General features: G+C 39.9%; 2 protein-coding genes across 2 annotated transcripts in view; one reads left to right on the top strand and one right to left on the bottom strand.

Moving 5' to 3' along the window:
• Nucleotides 1-22,049, bottom strand: part of slc5a9 (solute carrier family 5 member 9) — a 33,219-nt gene extending 11,170 nt beyond the window's left edge. Inside the window, exons 1-6 of the mRNA XM_033028557.1 lie at nt 20,743-22,049; nt 19,890-19,961; nt 16,462-16,566; nt 15,235-15,399; nt 13,309-13,414; nt 2,882-2,962 (exon numbers count right to left, since the gene is read on the bottom strand). Of these exons, the coding sequence (XP_032884448.1) occupies nt 2,882-2,962; nt 13,309-13,414; nt 15,235-15,399; nt 16,462-16,566; nt 19,890-19,961; nt 20,743-20,847 (634 nt within the window). The 5' untranslated portion in view covers nt 20,848-22,049. The remainder of the gene's footprint in view (nt 1-2,881; nt 2,963-13,308; nt 13,415-15,234; nt 15,400-16,461; nt 16,567-19,889; nt 19,962-20,742) is intronic.
• Nucleotides 909-19,344, top strand: LOC116977796 (uncharacterized protein K02A2.6-like). The gene is made up of 3 exons (XM_033028558.1): nt 909-1,223; nt 3,771-3,871; nt 18,687-19,344. The coding sequence occupies exons 2-3, from the start codon at nt 3,788-3,790 to the stop codon at nt 19,101-19,103; spliced, it is 501 nt and encodes a 166-aa protein (XP_032884449.1). The 5' UTR covers nt 909-1,223; nt 3,771-3,787; the 3' UTR covers nt 19,104-19,344.
• Nucleotides 22,050-22,409: the final 360 nt, after the last annotated feature.

Below are 22,409 nucleotides of genomic sequence, written 5' to 3'. Positions count from 1 at the left end.
GATAAATTCAATGAAAGGTTCCTATCCTTGTCTTAATGACTTTGACATAATTATACTGCCCCCCCCCCCCTTAAACCATTTCAAAACTATGAGTTTACAGAGTTTAAGAATGTAGAAGGCTACAGTATGGATTCTTTAACAGCTAGGAATAGCCTACACCAGGGAACCTCCTAATATTGGTATGTCAGTTACCTGGTCACTGTCTCAGATGCAAATGGCTGCATTAAGTGTTCTAAATGTTGGCTCATTTAGCTGATGGAACTCTCAACTGAGTCAGCAGTTTGTGGGGTCAGACATCTAATGAAACAGCCATTCTCAAACCCTTATCCATCTGGTGCATTCAACTGCTGGAGAGGAGGCAGTATTTCGCAAGCCCAAGCCGCCCTGCTTTCCAGCTTATTGCAATTGTTCATCGGATAAAGAACTGTCATAGCCAAAAATGAGGCAGTGCCAAATTACCTTGAAGTAGAATTTACCCTTTTCATTAAGAGTGAGCGATCTGATTTCTCCTGTGGTCCTTTTTTTCAAAATCTTGCAAATGGAAGATTTTTTATGTCTCCTTTTTAGTCAAAGCAAAATATAAACTGCCAGTACTTTTTCCATGCATGCCCTTTCAGCTAACTGCAGCACATTCAGTGTTAGCAGCAATGGACTGGTCGGTAAAATAGATGCTACTGGCAGCCTACCTGCATAGCAAATGAGCCTCACGGCTAGAAGGAATTGGGTTTATAATGTAACAAATGTTGCAATTGGAATCAGCAAGCCCTGCACTCCCCCACTCCCCACCATGGTCCTCTCCTGGTCGTTAGGTATTTCAAAACTCCACTCTGTTAAGCCCCTGTTCCACTGTATGAGGTAATTCAAGAGTTCTCCCGAGTTTTCCTGATTTGAACTCGGAGAATGTCCGTAGTGGGTCCGTAGGAGTTCGTGGATGTCTCGTACCGACTTGTACGAGTAACAAGTAACAATGTTTTTCATCACAAGCATTTTTTTACAGGGATGAAAAAACGTCACAAGTTTACCGGATGTCCCGAGTACCTACCGTTAGCATTACGAGCCGCCACGAGACATCCATGAACTTCTACGGACCAGCTACGGACATTCTCCGAGTTTGAATCAGGGGAAAACTCGGGAGAACTCTTGAATTACCTCGTGCAGTGGTTCAGGGGCTTTACCTGAGCAATATCACTAACACGTTAACGGATTAAGAAGCCATTAAGAAGGTATTTATTCTAGAAACATATTTCAAGGGGACTTAACTCAAGGGTCTGTTGCTAACTTAATGAAAGAAGTATCTTTAATCATTAATGATAATTTCAGTGACAATGAATGATCTGCAGATACCTTTAGGCTAGTTAGATGATATATATTAACTGGTGAATTAATAATTAAATAACATTATATTAATACCCATTCCATTTAAATATTTACTAGAGAATATCTAACTTTGCACAGTAAGTCGAGAGCCATTTTCTCTCTCCTATCTATCGATGTAATTTTCATATTGCTGCTTTTCTTTCTCTGTTTCAACTTCTTGTTCCAATCTCTGATCATTCTAATCATTCATGTTTAAGAAAGAACTACAGATGCTGGAAAAATCGAAGGTAGACAAAAATGCTGGAGAAACTCAGCGGGCGAGGCAGCATCTATTGAGAGAAGGAATAGGCTACGTTTCGGGTAGAGACCAGTTCTAACCTTTCAGATGACCCAGAGATGAATAGTGATGAAATAGGAAACATTTCTGGGTAATTGCAAGGAATGTTGGGTGTAATATGGTGGAATAGGATCTGCCAGAAAATAATGGGTCCATTCTGGGTAATGTGAGAAAAAGATCCAGGTGTCAGTATGCAGTTATTGCGAATCATAGAATGGATTTGGTCAGAGGTAGAAGGTGAAACAAGAGAAAAGATCAGATTATGAAGGAATGGGTGTTTAGAGTTAGTAGTTAGGAGGTAACAAAGATGGAGCACTGGGATAGACATGGGAGTATAATTTGAATGTTTTGGGACAGTGCCCTAGACAACTTTTGACAAGATATAGACTTTAATCCTGTAATATTTGTACAAGTCAGACAAAGGTTGACTGCTGAGGCCACATTACAACTTTATGGTAGAGATCACTTTTTACTGTTGGAGTTTGAATGAGGCAGGTGGTGGAAGATATGATGGCATGGAGAAACAATGCCATGGGGTAAGGTACCCCCACCAATAAATCATGTTGCAATCAAATTGTCCATATAATTATCATCTTTTCAAGTGCAATTAGTGATGCTGAGGGGGAATGAGTGGAGGCCAATGATTGTTGATCGGCTGGCCACATTGTTGATGGACAGTGTGAGTGGGGTGATAATGAAATTGGTGGGAATCAACATTCCCGGGCATAATGGCAGAAGGATTAGCACACAAAATGGTGGGGCAATCAGGAATACTATTGTTAGGGAAGGTAGGTTTCCTTTGTAGATTGCAATGTTTGTTAAATGAGGCAGAAGAAGTGACAGGGGGCTGATGTACTTGAGTCAACATTATATATTAGAAAGTGTAATAATAAAAATAAGAACATAAAGATCGAAAATAAATTAAATCACGTGACATTAACATGAATACTAGATTAGGTTTGCAATATAATACGGGAAAATATAGTGATTCAAAGCAATATAATTGCATTTTATGATTTATCCATCTGAACATTGTTTGAAGCTACTGAGACTGTTTATATTAAAAGCTTATTAATGTTCAGCCTAAAGCCTTCATATTACAACTAACAGATAAATAGTAAATGTACAGGCTTTAAAGTCACTAACCTGAACCCACTTCTCCATATGGACTCATTCAATTCCATCATACTTTATAATTTTTAAATTTGTTCATACCAAAGAACTCACCAATGAACATAAGGATGAGTGCTCCTACCACCATAATGACAGTCTGGAGGGCATCTGTATAAATCACAGCGGTCAAACCACCTGCCAGTGGGAAGGTAAACATATCCATTTACTGATTTTTCAAACACATAATCCCAGATTGTAAGTAATAAATCTGATATAAATGCAATCATGTGATTCCCTGACAAATTTAAATGAAGATAAATCTTTCTGAGCACACACTACGAGTCTGTGCCACATACATTCGTTTTCAACTTCTTTTAAGTTCATTTTTGTCTAGAAATTGTTCAAAGATTCTTTTAAATGGTGCCAAGCATGATCCACAAAGTCATACAGAAAGGAAGCAGGCCGTCCAGATTTTTCTCCAACCATTTATTTACATCATTCTTATACAAACCCTATGGCCATTGCCAATACTGTTGCTGAACATAACTAGATCTCCATTCTGCTCTGATAAATGTTTTACTCATTCATAAGAGGTTAATGTTCATGGCGAGGCCTGTGTTTATTGGCTGTTTCTAATAACCCTTGAAAATGTGCTCATACAAGGTAGATTGCACTATGGCTTTGACCCAATGATAATGAAAGACTAACAATAAATTTCCGTGTTAGGAAGGTATGTGACTTGTGGAAATTTGAGTTGGTGGTTTTCTCAAATATTTTTTATGTCTTTATCTTTTTATGTTATAGTGGGTTTGATAAGTAGTAGAAGATAAGCTATATGCCACTGCAGGACATTTTACACATGGTGGAGATTGCAGTCAAGGTTACTGGTAGCTAAACAGTAAATACATGTGATAATAGTTATCATATTCTTTTTTCTATGCATTTCTCAAATTGCTTGTTAGAGAATGGTCTGAGTGACTCATCTATTCATTTTTTTGCCTAGGTTTTCCCCTGATTCTAATGATGTCTATAATCCTGAAATCATCACGTGAGGAGAGCAAAGAATCAAATGCAAGTTCATCTCTGCATCACTGCATAGCCATGGTAATATATTGATCAAAACAATACCGCAATGCTGAACATAGTTGCAAAGATGGCAATATATGAATGAAATTCTACTTGCATTTAGAATCTCATTAGAAGGTCTAATTTAGTTTGTGAATTGCCAAGTATGAACCAATTTAAATTAAAAATACTCTGAGAATGAAACACAAATTTCAATGGAGTATCATTAAACACATGGCAATTCTAATGATTACAAGAAACTAACTGAATATGTTAACAGACTACTAACAGTTTTATTTATTTCCCTCTCTTTATATAGGCAATGATAATACCAATGTTCAAGTGAATGTCTCAATTTGTACAATAGTTTGGTGTCCAAATTGTGTAGGTTCAACTTAGTATTAAGTGGATCACAATTCAGAAAATGCTACAGCAAATCATCAGCACCAGTTGCAGCCCACTAGCTTTCCTTTTTTATTCCACTGAGTTCCAACAAGAACACAAAGTGCTGGAGTAACTCAGGCGAGTCAGGTGCAGCATCTCTGAAGGTCATGGATTGCTGAAGATTCGGGTGGAAATGTCACCTAATTATTCTTCAGACTGGATAGTTGAATTCAACTATCACATGCAGGCTTTGTCCTGCTCCCACCTCATTTCCAACTTCCTCTCCTCTGAAGAAGGGTCTCGATCTAAAACATCGTCTATCCATGTTCCCCAGAGATACTGCCTGATTCGCTGAGTTACTCCAGCATTTTGTGTTCTATGCAAAATTCCAGCATCTGCAGTTTCGTGTCTGAGTCTTGTGAACATCTCTTGTCTTTATTTATTCTGATTCACATATTTTTCTTCTATTTGATATTCTTGTCTTTTTTTTAATTTCAAATTAATTTCAATATTAGCCTTGATTTTCCATGATTTTGCAGTGGGTACCAGAAATCTGAAATAAAACAGAAACATTCTGTTCAGCAGGTCAGGTAATATTTGTGGGGAAAAAAGTGCTGATGTTTCAAATCAAATTCCATCCTCCCTTCAAAGATGTTGCCTCATTTATTGAGCATTAACAGATTATTCTTATTTTTAATGTTATTTAAAGTTTTCTTTCTGTTTGACTTCTTTAAACTGTTCAAAATTTAAACATCCTATTTATAGTCACCCCTAATCAAAGTTAGAATGTTATACACGAGTAATTATTGCACTATTCCCTTTGGGTTTACAAATCCATTTAAAACTTCAATCATATGTATCTATCTTTCTTCTATCTATTATACTAAAACTCTCATCTTGTTTGTTTCAATGTGTGTATGTGTGCGCGTGCGTGCCTGTCTGTGATCTCTGATTCGGTGATGTCGTCAAATTATGCCAAAACGGTACACGATAGCGCTACAATTTTTGGACCACCTTACTCACAATTGTCGTGGTGGTTTGTATCGTTTCGTTCAGATTGATGTTATATTTCACAAGTTATTCACATTTTTTAATTTACAAAACCCCAATTTGAGAAAAAAAATCTTCCCTCTGCACTGGATCTTACAGCTATGACGTCACAATGGGCTTGTAGTCCTGCTCACTACAATGTTGCTATCCCAGGACACTTAGCCCTGCCAGCCCTAGCAAGTGCAATTGAAAGCTATAATGTCAGCAAGGATTTTTAAAAAAGTTTAATGAGGATGAATAAGGGGAAATGAGCCGCCCCTGCGCAGTTGGGGGCTATAGGTGATTGCTGGAATATTGCGTTGCACACCAGGCCTCTCGTGTGATAGGGACCCAACGGGTCCCTCTTGCTCTCGTATACGTTACCCACGGGAGGGCTGGTCCCCCAACGCAATATTCCACCTCTCCACCAATTCCAATATTGGAGGCCAGTGGGGGGGGGGGGGGCAGAGCTTTCTGGAGCGCTGGTATGGGTGTTATGGGCTGAGGGGACTGGTTTCCAGAGGGCTAGTATGGACATTGTGGGCCGAATGGATTCTTGGGCTGGCGGCTCAGTCACTAAAGCCTGTTTTGCTGGCAGCTCACTCACTCATGGCTGGTGGGCTGGCAGTTGACTCACGGCTATTCCTTGAAATTCCATTTCAAGCAGGGTGCAAGCCCACCAAATTCAAGTGCAGTTTCTTACCACTTCAAACAGGGTGCAAGGCCACCAAATTCAAGTGCAGTTTCATACCATTTCAAGCAGGGGGCAAGGCCACTAAAGACAGCGAGTCGTGATCTCTCCATCTTGCAGAGACTGAGCCACGCCCACACTTCTGGGTTTTATAGTCCCTCCCACCAGAAGGGGCATGGCCTTCATGGCGTGATTGACAGGAGAGAGAATCTCAACATTTTTTAAACACTAATAACTCTTTTATTTTTCATTGCTGGGAAAAATCCTCGGCAACTGATGAGCTGAGGAGGACTGAGTAAGATGGCTAAAAATCATAGCCGTACGTGGTAGCGTTTTTTCTAAAATCAATATAAAGCGCAAACAGGAAGTGGTCAAGATTAGACTTTTAATTATATAGAAGGCAAGGCAACTTTAATTAGGCACGGCAACTTTAATTAGGCAAGACAACTTTAATTAGACAACGCAGCTTTAGCATTTCCAAACCAAAAGCAACACAGCTTTAGCATTTCCAAACCAAAGGCAACACAGCTTTAGCATTTCCAAACTATATTTTCAAACCACATTAAGGGCACAGACAGGTCAGTAAAACCACTCACAGTTTAGTAGACATGTGTTCAGTGTTATTCACAGCTCAAACTGAGAGACGTGACCCTCTTGCTCCCCCAACTTGAAGAGACTGACTGAGGCACTAACGCTTCCGGGTTTTATAGTCCCTCCGGAAGGGGCGTGGCCTTCAGGAGAGAGAATCTCAACATTTTTTAAACACTAATAACTCTTTTATTTTTCATCAATGGCAAAAATCCTCTTGTCCTGTGCAGTGGAGGGGGACTCTGAGTAAGATGGCCAAAAATCACAGCCGTAAGTGGCAGCATTTTTTCGAAAATCAATATGCAGAACAACAGGAAGTGGTCAAGACTTTTAGTAATATAGATAGTGACAGTTTTTACAATGTCTCAAGTGTTCATCTGTTATCTTGTCTGTGACTGTGTGTGTGTGTGTGTGTGTGTGTGTGTGTGTGTGTGTGTGTGTGTGTGTGTGTGTGTGTGTGTGTGCGCGCGGAACTACGCCAAAACGGTACATGATAGCGCTACAATTTTTGGACCGCCTTACTCACAATTGTCATCTGGTGGTTTGTATCATTTCGTTCTGATTGATGTTATATTTTACATGTTATTGACATTAAAAAAAAAATTAAACAGCGCCCCCACTAGCCCTTAGCAGCGTATGACATCACAATGGCATCTAATTTACATAAACTGCCCGTTCATTTACAAAATCAAATTCAAAATTTTCATTGTGGCAGGGTTGGGATGGGTGGGAGGTGAGCGCCGACGCGTCACAATGAGATCACATTTACATTAAAAAAACTCGCTGTCCCCGATAAAAGCACGCTGGACACAGAGACGGACACAGACAGGGCCCGGAGCCGCGCTCCTCCAACCCCCTCCCGCGGCTCAAGACGGCAGCCTCAAAAACTCACTGACCGACTTTCACTTATTTTTCAATGCCATGCGTGCGGAGCCGCAGGAGAGGGAGGGGGAGAACCGACCCGACCCGACTCGACTCGCAGTGTAATCAACGTTACGGGAGAACAGTTTGTGTTAATAAATTATAATTCTGAAAATGAGGAGAAGATTTATACCAAATAACTTTTATATTTACGAGGATGTTTCCGTAACCGGCTTCCGTCTCCGCACTAGTATCTTTGCTCCGCTATGGGATCTTTGGTGCGGTGACGGAAGCCGGTTACGGAAATGAGGCCGAAAATTACCCATGAATCTGCCCATGACTGTACTACGTCTTTTTCGTTGAGTGATCTATCTTCCTTGCTATAGGATCTTTGGACGGCAGTGCCGGATTTAGATGAAGAGGGAGATGAGGGAAAATGAGCCGCGCTTGCACACTTAGGGGCTAAGGGCGAGTGGTGGAATATTGCATTGGGGGAACGGGTTTCGTTGGGGGAACGGGTGCGTGGTGAAATAATGCATTGGGGAATGAGTTGCGTTGGGGGACCAGGCCTCCCGTGTGATTGGGACCCAACGGGTCCCACTTAGTCTAGTATATTACTAAAACTCTCATCTTGTCTGAGTGCTTGCATGTCTGTGATGTCCTGAATTATGCCAAAATGGTACACAATAGCACTACAATTTTGGACCACCTTACTCACAATAGTCTTGTGTTGTATTCTATCAAAGTTTCATTCAGATTGATGTTATATTTTACAAGTTATCACATTTTTAAGTTTACAAAACCCCACTTTGAGAAATAATTTTTCCAATCTGCACTGGCAGTTACCACCTATGACATCACGTTTAAGAAGGAACTGCAGATGCTGGAAAAATCGAAGGTAGACAAAAATGCTGGAGAAACTCAATGGGTGAGGCAGCATCTATGGAGCGAAGGAATAGGTGACGTTTCGGGTCAAGACCTTTCTTCAGACTGACGTGGGGGTGGGGGGGAGCTGGAAGAAGAAAGGAAGAGGCGGAGTATGGAGGAGGCACTGCTAGCTCTTGGTATGGAGGAGGCACTGCTAACTCTATCCCCTGCTCCCAATTCCTCTGTCTACGCCGCATCTGAACCTAGGATGAGATGTTCTAAACCAGGGCATCGGAGATGTCCTCATTCTTTAGGGAATGGGGGTTCCCCTCTTTGATTATAGACGAGGCTCTTACCAGGGTCTCTTCTATACCCCGTAACTCTGCTCTCACTCCCCATCCCCCCACGTAACAAGGGCAGAGTCCCCCTTGTCCTCACCTTCCATCCTACCAGCCGTCACATACAACAGATGATCCTCTGACATTTTTGCCTCCTCCAACAGGATCCCACCACTGGCCACATCTTCCCATCTCCTCCCCTTTCGGCTTTCCGCAGAGACCGCTCCCTCCGTAACTCCCTGGTCAATTCATCCCTTCCCACCCAAACTACCCGCTCCTCTGGTACTTTCTCTTGCAACCACAGGAAATGCTACACTTGTCGCTTTACCTCCCCCCTTGACTCCATCCAAGGACCTTTCCAGGTGCGGCAGAGGTTCACCTGCATCTCCTCCAACCTCATCTATTGCATCCGCTGCTCTAGGTGTCAGCTGCTCTACATCGGTGAGACCAAGCGTAGGCTTGGCGATCACTTCGTCCAACACCTCCGCTCAGTTCGCTTTAACCAACCGGATCTCCCAGTGGCTCAGCACTTCAACTCCCCCCCCCCATTTTGAAATCGACCTTTCTGTCCTGGGCCTCCTCCATGGCCAGAGTGAGTCCCATCGTAAATTGGAGGAGCAGCACCTCATATTTTGCTTGGGTAATTTACACTCCAGCGGTATGAACATTGACCTCCAATTTCAGGTAGTCCTTGCTTTTTCCCTCTTTCCCCTCCCTAGCTCTCCCACAGCCCACTGTCTCTGCCTCTTCCTTTCTTCTTCCTGCCCCCCCCCCCCACATTAGTCTGAAGGATCTCGACCCGAAATGTCACCCATTCCTTCGCTCCATAGATGCTGCCTCACCCGCTGAGTTTCTCCAGCATTTATGTCTAGCTATCTCATCACAATGAGATTGTAGCCTGCCTGCTATAATGTTGCTATCCCAGTACACCGAGTCCTTTAGCAAGTACAATTACATTTTTTTAGTTTACAATGAGGGAGGGTGAATAAGGGGAAATGAGCTGGCCTGCACAGTTGGGGGCTATGGCTGAGTGGTGGATTATTGCGTAGGGGGAATGAGTTGCATTGGGTGAATGGGTGAGTGGTGGAATATTGCGTTGGGGAACGGGTTGCGTTGGGGGACCAGGCCTCTCGTGGGGGCTATGGGCGAGTTGTCGAATATTGCGTTGGGCGAACGGGTTGCGTTGGGGGACCAGGCCTCCCATGTGACAGCGACCCAACGGATCCCACTTGGTCTAGTACTTTAATAAATCTCTTCAAAATATCTACTTTTCATGACATCACTCCATAGAGTTTTTCTTTTCTTCGCTGACAATAGAATCCAAAGGGATTTTAGTCTGACTATTGTTGGCTCGCAGTATCATTGCTGACAACACTAAAATTGGAGGAGTTGCAGACTGCAAGGAAGGCTGTCAGAAGATAGAGCAAGATATCTGCAGATAAATGTGAGGTGTTGCATTTTGCAAAGTCTAACATGGGCAGGACCTACACAGTGGGTTGTAGAGCAGAGGGATCTAGGAGTGCAGGTGCATAGATCCTTGAAGGGGGAGTCGCAGGTAGATCAAGTGGTCAAAAAGGCTTTTGGCACATTGGCCTGCATCAGCCAGAGTATTGAGTATAGAAGTTGAGTGACCATGTTGCAGTTGAATAAGACGTTGGTGAGGCTGCATTTAGAGTATTGTGTTCAGTTCAGTGCACCAGGTTATAGGAAAGATGTTGCCTAGCGGGAAATGGTACAGAGAAGATTTACGAAACTATTGCCAGGACAAGAGGATGTGAGCTATAGGGAAAGGTTGAGTAGGCTGGGACTCTATTCCTTGGAGCACAGGAGGATGTGGGGTGATCTTATAGGGGTATATAAGATCATAAGAGGAATATATCGGGTAGTCTCTTGCCCAGAGTAGGTGAATCAAGGACCAGAGGACAGAGGTTTAAGGTGAAGAGGAAAAGGAATCTAAGGGGTACCTTTTTTACACAAAGGGTGGTGGATGTATGGAACAAGCTGCCAGAGGAGGTAGTTGAGGCAGGGACTATCCCAACATTTACAGTAAGAAATAGTTGGACAGGTACATGGATAGGACAGGTTTAGAGGGATATGGACCAAATGCGGGCAGGTGGGGCTAATGTAGTTGGGATATGTTGACTGGTGTGGGCATAAGGGCCTGTATCACTCTATACAGATGAGCTACAGAAATGGGTGGCGAAATTGCAGATGGAGTTTAACCCAAGCAAGTGTGAGGTGTTGCACTTTGGGAGGTTAAATGTAAGGAGTGAGTATACCATTAATGGCAAGACTCTTAATAGCATTGATGTGCAGAGGGATCTTGGAGTCCAAGTTCATAGCTCACTGAAGGTGCTAGCATAAATAAATAGGTGGTAAAGAAAGTGTATGGTATGCTTGCCTTCATTGCCAGGAGAATTGAATATAAGAGTCAGTAAGTTATTACGAGACTCTGTTAAACTTTGGTTAGGCCACCTTTGAAGTATTGTGTGTAATTCTGGTCACCCCATTACCGGAAGGATATGGAGGCTACAGAGGAGATTTACCAGAATGCTGCCTGGATTAGAGGGTTTCAACTTCAGGGAGAGGTTGGATAGACTTGGATTTTTTTCTCTGGAAATTGAGGTTAAGGGAAGAATTGATAGAAGTGCATAACATTATGAGAGGCATGGATAGGCTAGACAGTCAGAGACTTTTTCCCCCAGAGTAGAAATGTTAACACTAAAGGACATAATGTGAGAGGGGGAAAGTTTAATGGAGATGTGTGGGGCAAGTTTTTTTTACACACAGAGTGGCGGGGCCTGGAACACACTGCCAGGGTTGGTTGGAGGCAGATACGATGGTGGCGTTTAAGAGATTTTTAGATAGGCATATGGAAGTGCAGGGAATAGATCATGTACCGGCAGATGAGATCAGTTTGGCTTGGCATCATGGTTGGCACAAATGCTGTGGGCAGAAGGGGCCTGTTCCTGTGCTGCACTGTTTTATGTTATTGGTGGTAGGCAGAAATGTAGACTTGAAATTACAATCAGCCATGATCTTATTGAACAGTGGAATAGGCTCAAGGGGCTGAGTGCCCCAACTTTGCGCTTCATATATTCATTGATATGTTCAACCATACAAGATTAAATTACGGTCTTAATGTCACATAACAGAATTTGACCAAACATTAATACAAATTTCTTAACTCCTGATTCAGTATGAGTCTAGTGAAACTCTTAAGCAGTGTCTAGATGTAAAGAGATGTCAGTTTTGCCATATGAAATCTTTCCTTGATGTGAAAATGTGCCCTTTCTGTGGAGAAAATCCTTTTGAACTAATTCCATATAAATTATATAAATTCCATATAAAGGCTAACGTGATTTCTTGTAGATGACTGAGCCTAAATGTGCTTGGTGTAAAGTCATGAGGAGCAAACATCGTCAGCACAAAGTAACAATTTCAAGGCCATGGCAAGAGAGGTAGAACAGAAGACACATTGTCGATGTTCTAACTGTTGTTTCCAATGATTTTCAAGAATACATTAGAAGTGAATTAATCCTGCATGATTAACTTTTTAAAGATATGTCCAATAAAACATCACTTGAACCATTCTCCGTGGATATATATAGAACATTACATACAGGTTGGTAAAAATAGAGCAGCAGAATTAGGATTTGATCAACTGAGTCGGTTTCACCAGTCAGTTTCCCGCATACTTTCCGCAACATTCGAGCAGTTCAAATATTCATTGACTCCCATCTTCAAAATATTCAATTACTTAATCTCCACAGCCCTCTGGGATATAGAATCCCAAAAAGTCAGGACTCAGAGAAGAAATCTTCTTCATGCCCACTTAAATGAGCGATCCTTTATTTTGAAACTATGCCTTCCAATTTTAGATAATCCGACTCGCAATGGCATTTTCTCAGCATTCACACTGTCAAACCGCTGAGAATCATTCTTCTAAATGGCAATTTGAAATGCCTCAACTTTCTCAACCTCTTCATTCCAGCTATCAACCGTGCATACCCTTCTGCAAATATTTTGCTCCAAACCTGTACACAAAGCGCCAGGTGCGCTCAGCAGTGCTCTGTAAATTTAAATCAAAACTTCTATAGTTTTATACTCCACATCCTTTACACAAAAACATTAGCTGTCCATTTTACTTGCTTTATCTGTATGCTAGCCTTTTGCATTTCATGTGCGAGGAATCCCAGGTCTACATACCAATGTTTTGTTTCTTCGTCATTCCTGCCAAAGCAGATAACCTCACATTTTGCATGCCTTCTTCATCTACGAACTTCCAGACCACTCGCTTAACCTACCTGTATCACTTTCCAGACTCCTCATATGCACCCAACTTGCTCTGTTTACCCAGCTATCTTTGTATTGTCAACAAGTCCGGTGACTGTAGACTTGGTCATTGTACAAGTCGTTCATATAGAGAGCACATAAGACTCAAACACCCATCCATGTCACCATACTAACTACTAAATATCAGTCATAAAATGACCCATTTATCCAACTCTTTCTTTACTGTAACCCATGCATAGCAATATATTACCAACAGCCCCATACATTTTTAGATCGGTTACGTGCTCTCTTGGCTATTAATAATTCCAGACTCAAAATTAGAAGCAATCCTCTCACTAAAAGTGATTGGCAGATGAGATGCGTAAAGATGTGACAGTAATACTGCATTGCTCATATTTTCAAAAGGTACATTGTGTAGTTACCAGCTATTGTGTAAATAGCAGTCACTGCCAGGAGAGTTACTGTAGAAATGTAGAGATTCCAACCCAGTGAGACCTGGATAAACAGTGCTCCTGAGAAAATGTCAGTCTGAAAGAAGGAATATAAATAACACATAAACAATAATTTATAACCTACATTACTAATCTACTTAATGGAGATAGATACACCACAAAAACATGAAAGGGATCAAGGAAACCATATACAATCAAAGAAATGGTGAAAATATTACAGGACACAAAGTGCTGGAGTAACTCATCATGCCAGCCAGCATCTCTGGATAACATGGATGGTGGGAGGAAGTGTAGTGTGGGAGTCCGTAGATTTATAATAGGTATTAGTCAATAGCATGTCCCCTGTGATGGAGACAGAGAGATAAAGAAAGGGGAGAGAGATTTCAGAGATGATCCAGATGAATTTGAGCGCAGGGTGGAAGTTAGTGGTGAAGTTAATGAAAGCCCCAAGTTTTGCACAGGTGCAAGACACAGTCCTGATGCAGTCGTCAATGTAGCAGAGAAAGAGTTGGGAGGTAGGGCCAGGGTATGCCTGTAACAAGGGTGGTTAAAACATAACCAACAAAAAAAAACAGGCATAACTGGGGCCTATGTGAATGCCCATGGCTACTCCTTTAACTTAGAGAAAATGAGAGGAGTTGTTTGTGGATTTTGAGGCAGAGATACAAGTAAGCGGTGAGGGGCTGGGAAACGATAAGGTTGTGGAGGGGGGAATTGCCAGAGGCGACGAGATCAGAAATAGTTTGCGAGATGATGGCCTGGTGTTCAACAGTGGGGTCAGGGTCAAGGTCAGGTATAAGGAGGTGCCTGAGAGCTGGTGCCTGGCCTCAACACAGGTCAGCCTGCCAGACTACAATGGCACCTCCCTTGTTGGTGGGTTTAATAACAACATAGGGATTTTTGCTAAGTGAGCGGAAGGCTGTGCTTTCAGAGGGGGCGAGATTGGAGTATCGGAGGGAAATAGAGAAGTCAAGGCGATTGATTTTTACTATTGCTTTACAATGTGTAATTTGTACAAGGTGGTTTATTTTACCAGGACGAGATTTGTGTCACCACTCAATTCTTTGATATCAATTTAAGTATTAATGATTGGCATTCTATGACATAAAAAGCTTATAGGTAAATAAGTTATAAAAGTGCTGAATTACATATGTAATGCCACCCTGTCTCCTGGAAAACAGGAACATTATTGTAGTTCTCTGCCATTTTGAGGACAATATAAGATTCAGGAACACTTGGCAGTTTTACTCCCTATAGAGCAAGATTATGAGAATGATTTGTAGAAATGTGTTCCTTTTTTAAAATCATTGTTGACTGCATCCAAAACTTAGCCTAGGATACCTTGGTAAGGGGTGCGAATTGTACTCTTGTTTTCTGGAGAAGAAGTCAGAAATTGTCAAAGTGGAAGTTTGAGGCTAACTTAATCACCCATATCTCACGGTGGATAAAGATACCACAAAAAATACAGTGTATAGAAATGATTTATATACATGTAAATTAAGTATTTAGTCTGTAACAGCTTGTATTTACTACTGAGTTCTAGTTATTTGCTCTCTGTACTATAAAGTCCATTTACATGATTCATAGATTGACCATTTCTTCCCATGAATGTGAACCATGATCTTATTCAACTGATATACAGAGGTATTTTACTCTGCTTCAGGTTTTCAAAACAATAATCACACATCAAGCAACATGTTGAAGGGTGAGCTGACCCTCGTAGATGGTGAAAATGAAAAAATGTATATATTAAATGAAGAAAACCTTTTTCCAAAGTAATGCACACTTCAACATCTCTTAACGATGTTCACTAAATTCATATTTTGATTGTTTGTACAATTGTTTAAGGCACGGATAGCAATGGGCCAAAAGCTTTCTAACACCTCTCCTACTTACCGATATTTTAGTAAATATATACAAGATCAAAGATAGTACGGACATATAGATTTGGATTCTTTGTCCTCCAAACCTTTTCTGTAAATACTCAGGCATAGTGACCACACCAGCAGCAATGTACACTGGTACAAATATCCAACCAAGGGCGACAAGAAGCCATGTAGCCTAAAAGAAAAAAAAACATATGTAATTAGAGGTCGTCGCATTACACCTCACATTCAGAAAAACTGATTTGAAAAGTTAGACTAATTCCTGGCAAGCGAATATTAAAAAATGTTATGTAAAACAATAGAATCTTGAGCTCATTTTGTTTTCGGATGTCTTCAAAAGAATCGTCATGCTTAATTGCCTGTTCTTGCTTTTCCACTATAACCCTACTAGTTTCTTATCCTTAATTACTCCTCTTTAAAATTATTTAGATCGAACTTTCATCAACTTTTTGTTGCGGACCATCCTTGCTCCTGACTGCCAACTGCGAACCGGGGTCGGGCGGTCAAGGGTGACAATGCACAAATAGGACTACATCGAGGGTACAACAACCTGTGACTGTGGCACACAAACTCAGACATTGCAACACCTACTGCAATGCCCATTGCTGGATAATCCATGTACTACTGCAGACCTTGCACTTAACACTCCAATAGCGCAATGATGTGTACAGCAGTAGCGAGCCACTATATAGCATAAGGACACGAACGAAGACCATCCCCGAATAAAAAACATCTCATGTCTAGATTTTAAATCTGACTTCTGGTCATTGATCCAATCACTCAGAGGAATTCTCCCCATTGTTTCTAATGAAATAGTTTGTCATCTTAAAAATCTTAATGAGGTCACTTCTTAACTTACTCTTTTTTCCAAAGGAGATTGACATGACTACTTCAATATATCCTTAACATAGAAGTCTCAATCCTGGTAATGTTCTGGTGAACTTTCTTTACATTTTTTGTTCTATTGAGGCACTAAGCCCAAGAACAGTGTGTCTCCCCTTACTCGGCAATCATCCTTCCTGTTGCTTCTGTAATTGGATTGAGCTTGGATAATTAAATGTAAAATGAACATGTCTAAATATTCCCTTCACTGAAAATGAATATCGTAGATAGAAGGGTTTGGTGAGCAGATTTTGAACAACGATCAATAGTACAGTGGATGACTGAATGACTGAAAAACATAACGTGCTGATTTTGAGTTGATGAGTTTCCAAATTACAATATCAAGCAAACCTACATTCCATTCAAAACCACCAACAGCAATGCCTCCCGCTGCTCCAGTGCCAGCCAGGCCGATAAATAGGCCACTCCCTACATTACTGGACATTAGAGAAGCCCCGATCTGTTAACATAACAACAACAGAAAAACAAAGTAAAGAGTTTGTACTGGTCCCAAGGTTAAACAATGTCTTTTTAGATGCATATTCCTGGAGCTTGCATCATTCTTATATCATTATTCTATTGTACAAATATAGCCTTAAGCATTTATACAAATAAAAGGAATATTTTAAACAATTACTGACATTACATTTCTTCAATATTAAAACAAGAGTCCATGTATTAGCTATTTTCTGTCACCACCACAGATTTTTGCAATATCATGAAGACTGGTCCAGTGCCAATGTCAGCATTTCTGGCCTTTATGATCATTTAATCTTGAAAATGAAAAGGGCCAAATCAACAAACGATTTGCCTAATTGATAAAGCAATATCAAACTAGTCTAGTCAAGTATTGTATCCTCATGCAAAAAAAAAAAAATTTAGACTTTGCAATGATCTGATATTTCTACCAATTTTCTTTTATTTCTCACCTTTCATGTCTTTATTCTGGAATATGGCATAAATGAAGTCAGGACATCATTGCAATGTCATGTGGGTGAAAACTGAATATACCCAGATGCAGTGGCCCACAATAATTGGAATTAATGTCACAGAAAAGCTTTGAGGTTCTGCAGTCAGATTTTCAGGAATTAGAAACTACGTTTTAAGGTAGTTATCTCAAGATTATTCCCTGTGCTGTATATAGGCTGAAGATAAATTAATTTGTTGCTGAAAGAAACGTGCCATAGGTGTGTTTCAGATAGCTGGGACAATATGACCATATCTGAGGGAATTATCAAGACAGATGGAATCCATAGCTGCACCATGCAAGGTATTATCTGCAAAAGGGTTTTAACTAATCTGCCAAGAGGATGGATATCCAAATGAAATATTAGAAGTGTAGAAGTCTCGGAAAATTTAACATCAGGAACGATTAATTCAGAAATATGAAAAACCAGACCAAAAGTCTAAAATTGGTTTGGATTGCATTGCATGATATTTCCGATCAACAAGTTGCTCAGATACAAGTATAATAATATAGCGGAGACCCACTGCCTAAAACTCAGTTTCCTATCTATTATGCAAGACACTCTTATACATTTTTCTCTTTGTCCAAGCATTTTGTTCTATCTTAAATTGGCAGTAGCATAGTAAACTAATAATCCAATAGTCTGGAATCCACGGCATTAAGTTCAAATTCCCAGAGCAGGTATAGAACATAAACCCAAATGGATGCAAAGGAGCTAGAAATGGTGATCACGAAACAGATGGTTGTCCTCACTTTCCCTAATATACTTCATTAATGCCACTCAAAAATTGCGGCCAACATGTAACTACAGATCCATTCCATGTTGTTGATTCTGAAATGGCCTTCAAGTTACTAAGTGCATGGGCAATTATGGATGAGCAATAAACAAAGGCCTTACGAGTGATGCTAAATCCAAAAAACACAATAAAAAATGTGGCTTCTTATTTGGTTTAATAATATTCCTATGACATTGAGATGATTCACTTCATTAAAGATTCAACATAAACCTACCGTAATCATGTTTGTGAAGGAGAAAAAGATGCCATTAAGAAATAGGTATCAAAAGGTGTTCAAAATGAAACCAAATAGGCTTAAGCAGGATTCATTGTGCAATAGAGAACAAAGCTGAATATAGCAAAGAGTTAGCATAAAACTGGATAACACAATATATTATCCTGCATTGAACAGTAATCAAGGAGTGATTAGGGGTAACATTTATATTGTTGAGGCAGAGTATTTATGTTGCACAAGGACTTGGCAACTGTCTTCACTAAAAAAGATGATGCTACCAAATGCAGAAGCAAGAGGTAATGGTAATATTGGATTGCTTAAAAACAAAGGAGTCATTCAAAATAATGCAATGGGCAAAAATTGAAACGATACTTGGTTGGAATGGGATGTGTAGATTGGTTTATGCATGACAACCAATCATATATAGGTTAGCATCACTAGCCCCACCTGACTGTATCATTTATATTAACACCCACTTCCTACACTACGCAGTTCAGGATGCAGTGACAACTAATAAACTACTGTACTGCTAAAGTCTGTATATGGATTAAAGATGATCGTAGATTACATATCATGTGTATCTACTATTTACATGGTGTCAGAAGTGGGATCGTATCACCTCTTGCCCCACCTGCAACAGTCGTGCACCGCACCAGCAGAGGCAGCCCCTACAACAACCTCCACCAGCCCTGGCCTGGACGTCGATGGCGGCAGACATTTTCGAATGGCGCAGTAAGCACTACCTCGTCGTCGCCGACTCGTATTCAAACTGGTTTGAACTCGACCTCCTGACCTCCATCACATCTGAGTTGGTCATCCGAAAACTAAAGAAACACTTCTCCACATTCGGCTCACCCGTCCGTTTGCAGACCGACAACGGAAGACAGTTTACCAGCCATGATTTCAAGCCTTTTGCCAACCGATGGAATTTCCACCACGTCATGAGCAGCCCTGAGTACCCACAGAGTAACGGACTCGCTGAACGAGCTGTCAGAAGCGCTAAACAACTGATGGAATGAGCGCGCCTTGCCAATTCAGATGTGTATCTTGATCTCTTGAAGCTCAGAAACATTGCCAGAGACGGGACCCTAGGTTCACCAGCCCAGCGACTGATGTCTAGAACAACAAGACATCCAATTCCGATTGCTCAGCAGAAGCTGATACCGCAGGTGCTGAAGCCTGCTTCAATCCAAAAGTGTATTCAGGAGAAACACGATATTCAGAAACGATCGCATGACAAATCAAGCAAACCACTTGAGCCTCTACCCCACCTTACTGTATCATTTATATTAACACCCACTTCCTACACTACGCAGTTCGGGTAGCAGTCAGGATGCAGTGACAACTAATAATCTACTGTACTGCTAAAGTCTGTATATGGATTAAAGATGATCTTAGATTACATGCCGTGTGTATCTCCTATTTACAGGATGCATTCTAGATAATTAAGTGAAGGGTTGAAGTTTCTCCCTGCTTAATGGAGTGAATTCAGAAGACTGCAGGATTTCAAATATTGCAACCACTGTGGAAAAAGATCAATAAATGGGAGCAAATTGGTATCTTTACCATTAATCTGGAACACGCATGATGGGCTGAATGATCTCGTTCTCTACTGAATCTTTATAAAATTCTCCTAGACCCTTGACAATATTGCACATAAAGGTTAGTCTATTTTTGCAGAGGTCTTTAAAAAAGTTACATATTTAGCAATTTCAAAATACATACCACTATCATTAACTGAACATTGTACTAATTCACAACCAGTATTAACCCACTTAAAAAAATATCTGCGTAGATAGACTTACAGGCCACCACGTCATAGATTTTCCAGCAAGGAAATATCCCCCCACTGTGTTCCGGTTGGCTCTCACAGAAGACTATTACAGAAAGATTTGTGTCAATTCTCTTAATCGAAGTCCAAAATGCAAAATAAATTATAGACCAGTTAAAAATAAACTGTGGACACAAAGGTCAGTGAAACATGGTGAAGACTTGACATTCAAAAACCAGGAACTGTTTTAAACAATGTTATTACAATATTTCTTTAGCTTATATTAAAAATAAAGAACCATCTAGTTTATATTTCATTAAATTTCCATTTAATCAAATGAACCCTAAAATTAATACTTGCACAAACTTATCAAAAATATTGTAATCCCATTTTTCATATTTACCTTAATTCCAATAAAAAGGGGGTTGGATAATGACATTTTCACAAGCTTAATTTTCACTGCATTGTTACAAAAATTAATTCTAGTTCAAACTTTTGAATATAATTAATATATAATCTCTAACAATATGGTGTTTTGAGAATGTTACACATATTTGGCAATCTGTAAATTATTTTTGTGCTTGTCATTGAAACAATTCCAGATATATAAGCAATAAAAATAAAAGCTAAACTTATCATAAAAACAATTTTAGGCAAAATTAATTTTATGTCTGGTAATTAACATAATTTAGTACAATGATAGTACAAGTTAATATTCAAAATAATCTTTAAATTTAAAAGAGGTGATAATAATTTCAAGCTGAAAGAGAAATTGCTATGTAGAAGATACACAATTAATTTTATAGATTTCTGCAAAAGAAATGTCACAGTTCAAGGGTACAACTCTGACATAGAGAACTGCTTATTCCAAAGTACTCCGAACTCACCCATATTCCAACACACATAACGAACACAAAATAAATAACAATCACAATGATGTCCGGTATCTCCAAAGCAAATATCCTCGAAACTTGGGTAGTTGCTGATTCCATTCTGTAGTCTCAGTATTGAATTTGGTAAGCTGCACACTTTTGAAACTGAACTTTGGATGCGTTTAATTATTAACATTTTAAAGTAAGGTGGTGCAAGATTTGGCAGTTAACAACTGATTTTTAATCTACTGAGCCTCTTGCTGGACAGCAATGCCAACATTGAAGTTTCTCATAAAAGACCAATTGTTTAATTGTACACAGCTGGCAGGCAAAACAATTCCTTATTATAGAGGATAAATGGGTTTTGTCTCAGCTTCAAAAGGAAATGATTCTTGATAATATTTTTTTAAGTGGGTGTTAACTGTTAGATTGATTCAACTTTTAAGAAATGTTACTTTTCAGTGATACCATCAACCTTTTAAGCCATACCTAATTCTGCTGAATCCCCACATCATCCTATTCCCCTTCTATGCCTTGATCATTTCCTTCATATCTAAAATCTATTGACTTTCACTTTAATTATACTCAATGACGGGGTATTTATAAATCGAGTAGAAAATTAAAAATGTTGTGTTTTTTTAAATGTTAATGAAACTGGCAGCCAGGAAAAATCACTACACACGGTCTCTTCTAAGTACATAATTTATCGAGAACATGGGGAAAATGTTTGACTTTTCTTAAATCTCGTTCCTTTGTTAAATCCTGCAAAGTGAGAACTCCCTAAAATGTTCAGCTGGATTTTGTAAAAGCAGTTCATAACTCCATGCAGGTAAATGGCTACTGAAATGCGCTAAGCTGCCAATGCATTTACACAAATTATTTCATAGAGCACAAAACATTAAGATGATGCATGTCTGACAGAACATGGAAATTTAATCTTACTTCTCCACAATTAGAGATTAGGCAAAAAGCTTCACATTTGAAACGGGGTTTCTTGACACAGGGATGGCTTTCTTAAAACATTTCTAATCTGGTCTGATCTGGTTCTGGACATTGAAGCAAATTTTAACTGGTAATGTTCTTTGCTTCAAGTTGTATTCTTGGTATATAAATGAACAAAATATCCATCTCCAAATTTTTAAACTTCAAGGATTAGAGTATACAATAGGAAATCTACAAATCACATTGCAGTATTTTCTTCTTTTGCAAATGTTGGACATTTCATCTAATCGAATGGGATTTCCACAGGAATAGATATTTAAGCATTTAGAGGTGTTGAGTTGATAACACAACACACATGAACATTACCTCTATGATCTTAACTGATAATTAAGCACATTTAGAATGATTCTTGTTGTACTAAAAGGCACAGAAAAACAGGCAATACACAGAAACACAGGCAAAAAAAGAAATGCGGGAAGAATTCAGTCAGTCAAGCAGCATCTGTGGAAGGAGAAACCAAGTCTGCGTTTCAGTTCGGCAACCCTTCCTCAGGTCTGAATTAATTCTGAGGAAGGCTGGCTGACCCAAAATGTCTTCTCATTCCACAGATGCTATTTGACTGGCTGAGTTCTAATAGCATTTCTGATTTTGTTTCTATCCTCATAAAATGTTCCCTGGATTTCATATTTTAAAGCAGTAACTTTAGTACCAAACTTTTATTTTTATTAAATATTGTTCTA

This window comes from Amblyraja radiata, chromosome 10, assembly GCF_010909765.2.
Source record: "Amblyraja radiata isolate CabotCenter1 chromosome 10, sAmbRad1.1.pri, whole genome shotgun sequence".
Lineage (NCBI taxonomy): Eukaryota > Metazoa > Chordata > Chondrichthyes > Rajiformes > Rajidae > Amblyraja > Amblyraja radiata.
The sequence above is the reverse complement of the archived record's forward strand: the minus strand, read 5'-3'. Positions and strand labels throughout refer to the sequence as shown.

Coding starts and splice junctions, on each gene's coding strand:
- LOC116977796 (XM_033028558.1), top strand. CDS start 3,788: ATGATGTCTATAATCCTGAAATCATCACGTGAGGAGAGCAAAGAATCA. Junction 3,872..18,686: donor TGCATCACTGCATAGCCATG/GTAATATATTGA, acceptor ACATGGTGTCAG/AAGTGGGATCGTATCACCTC.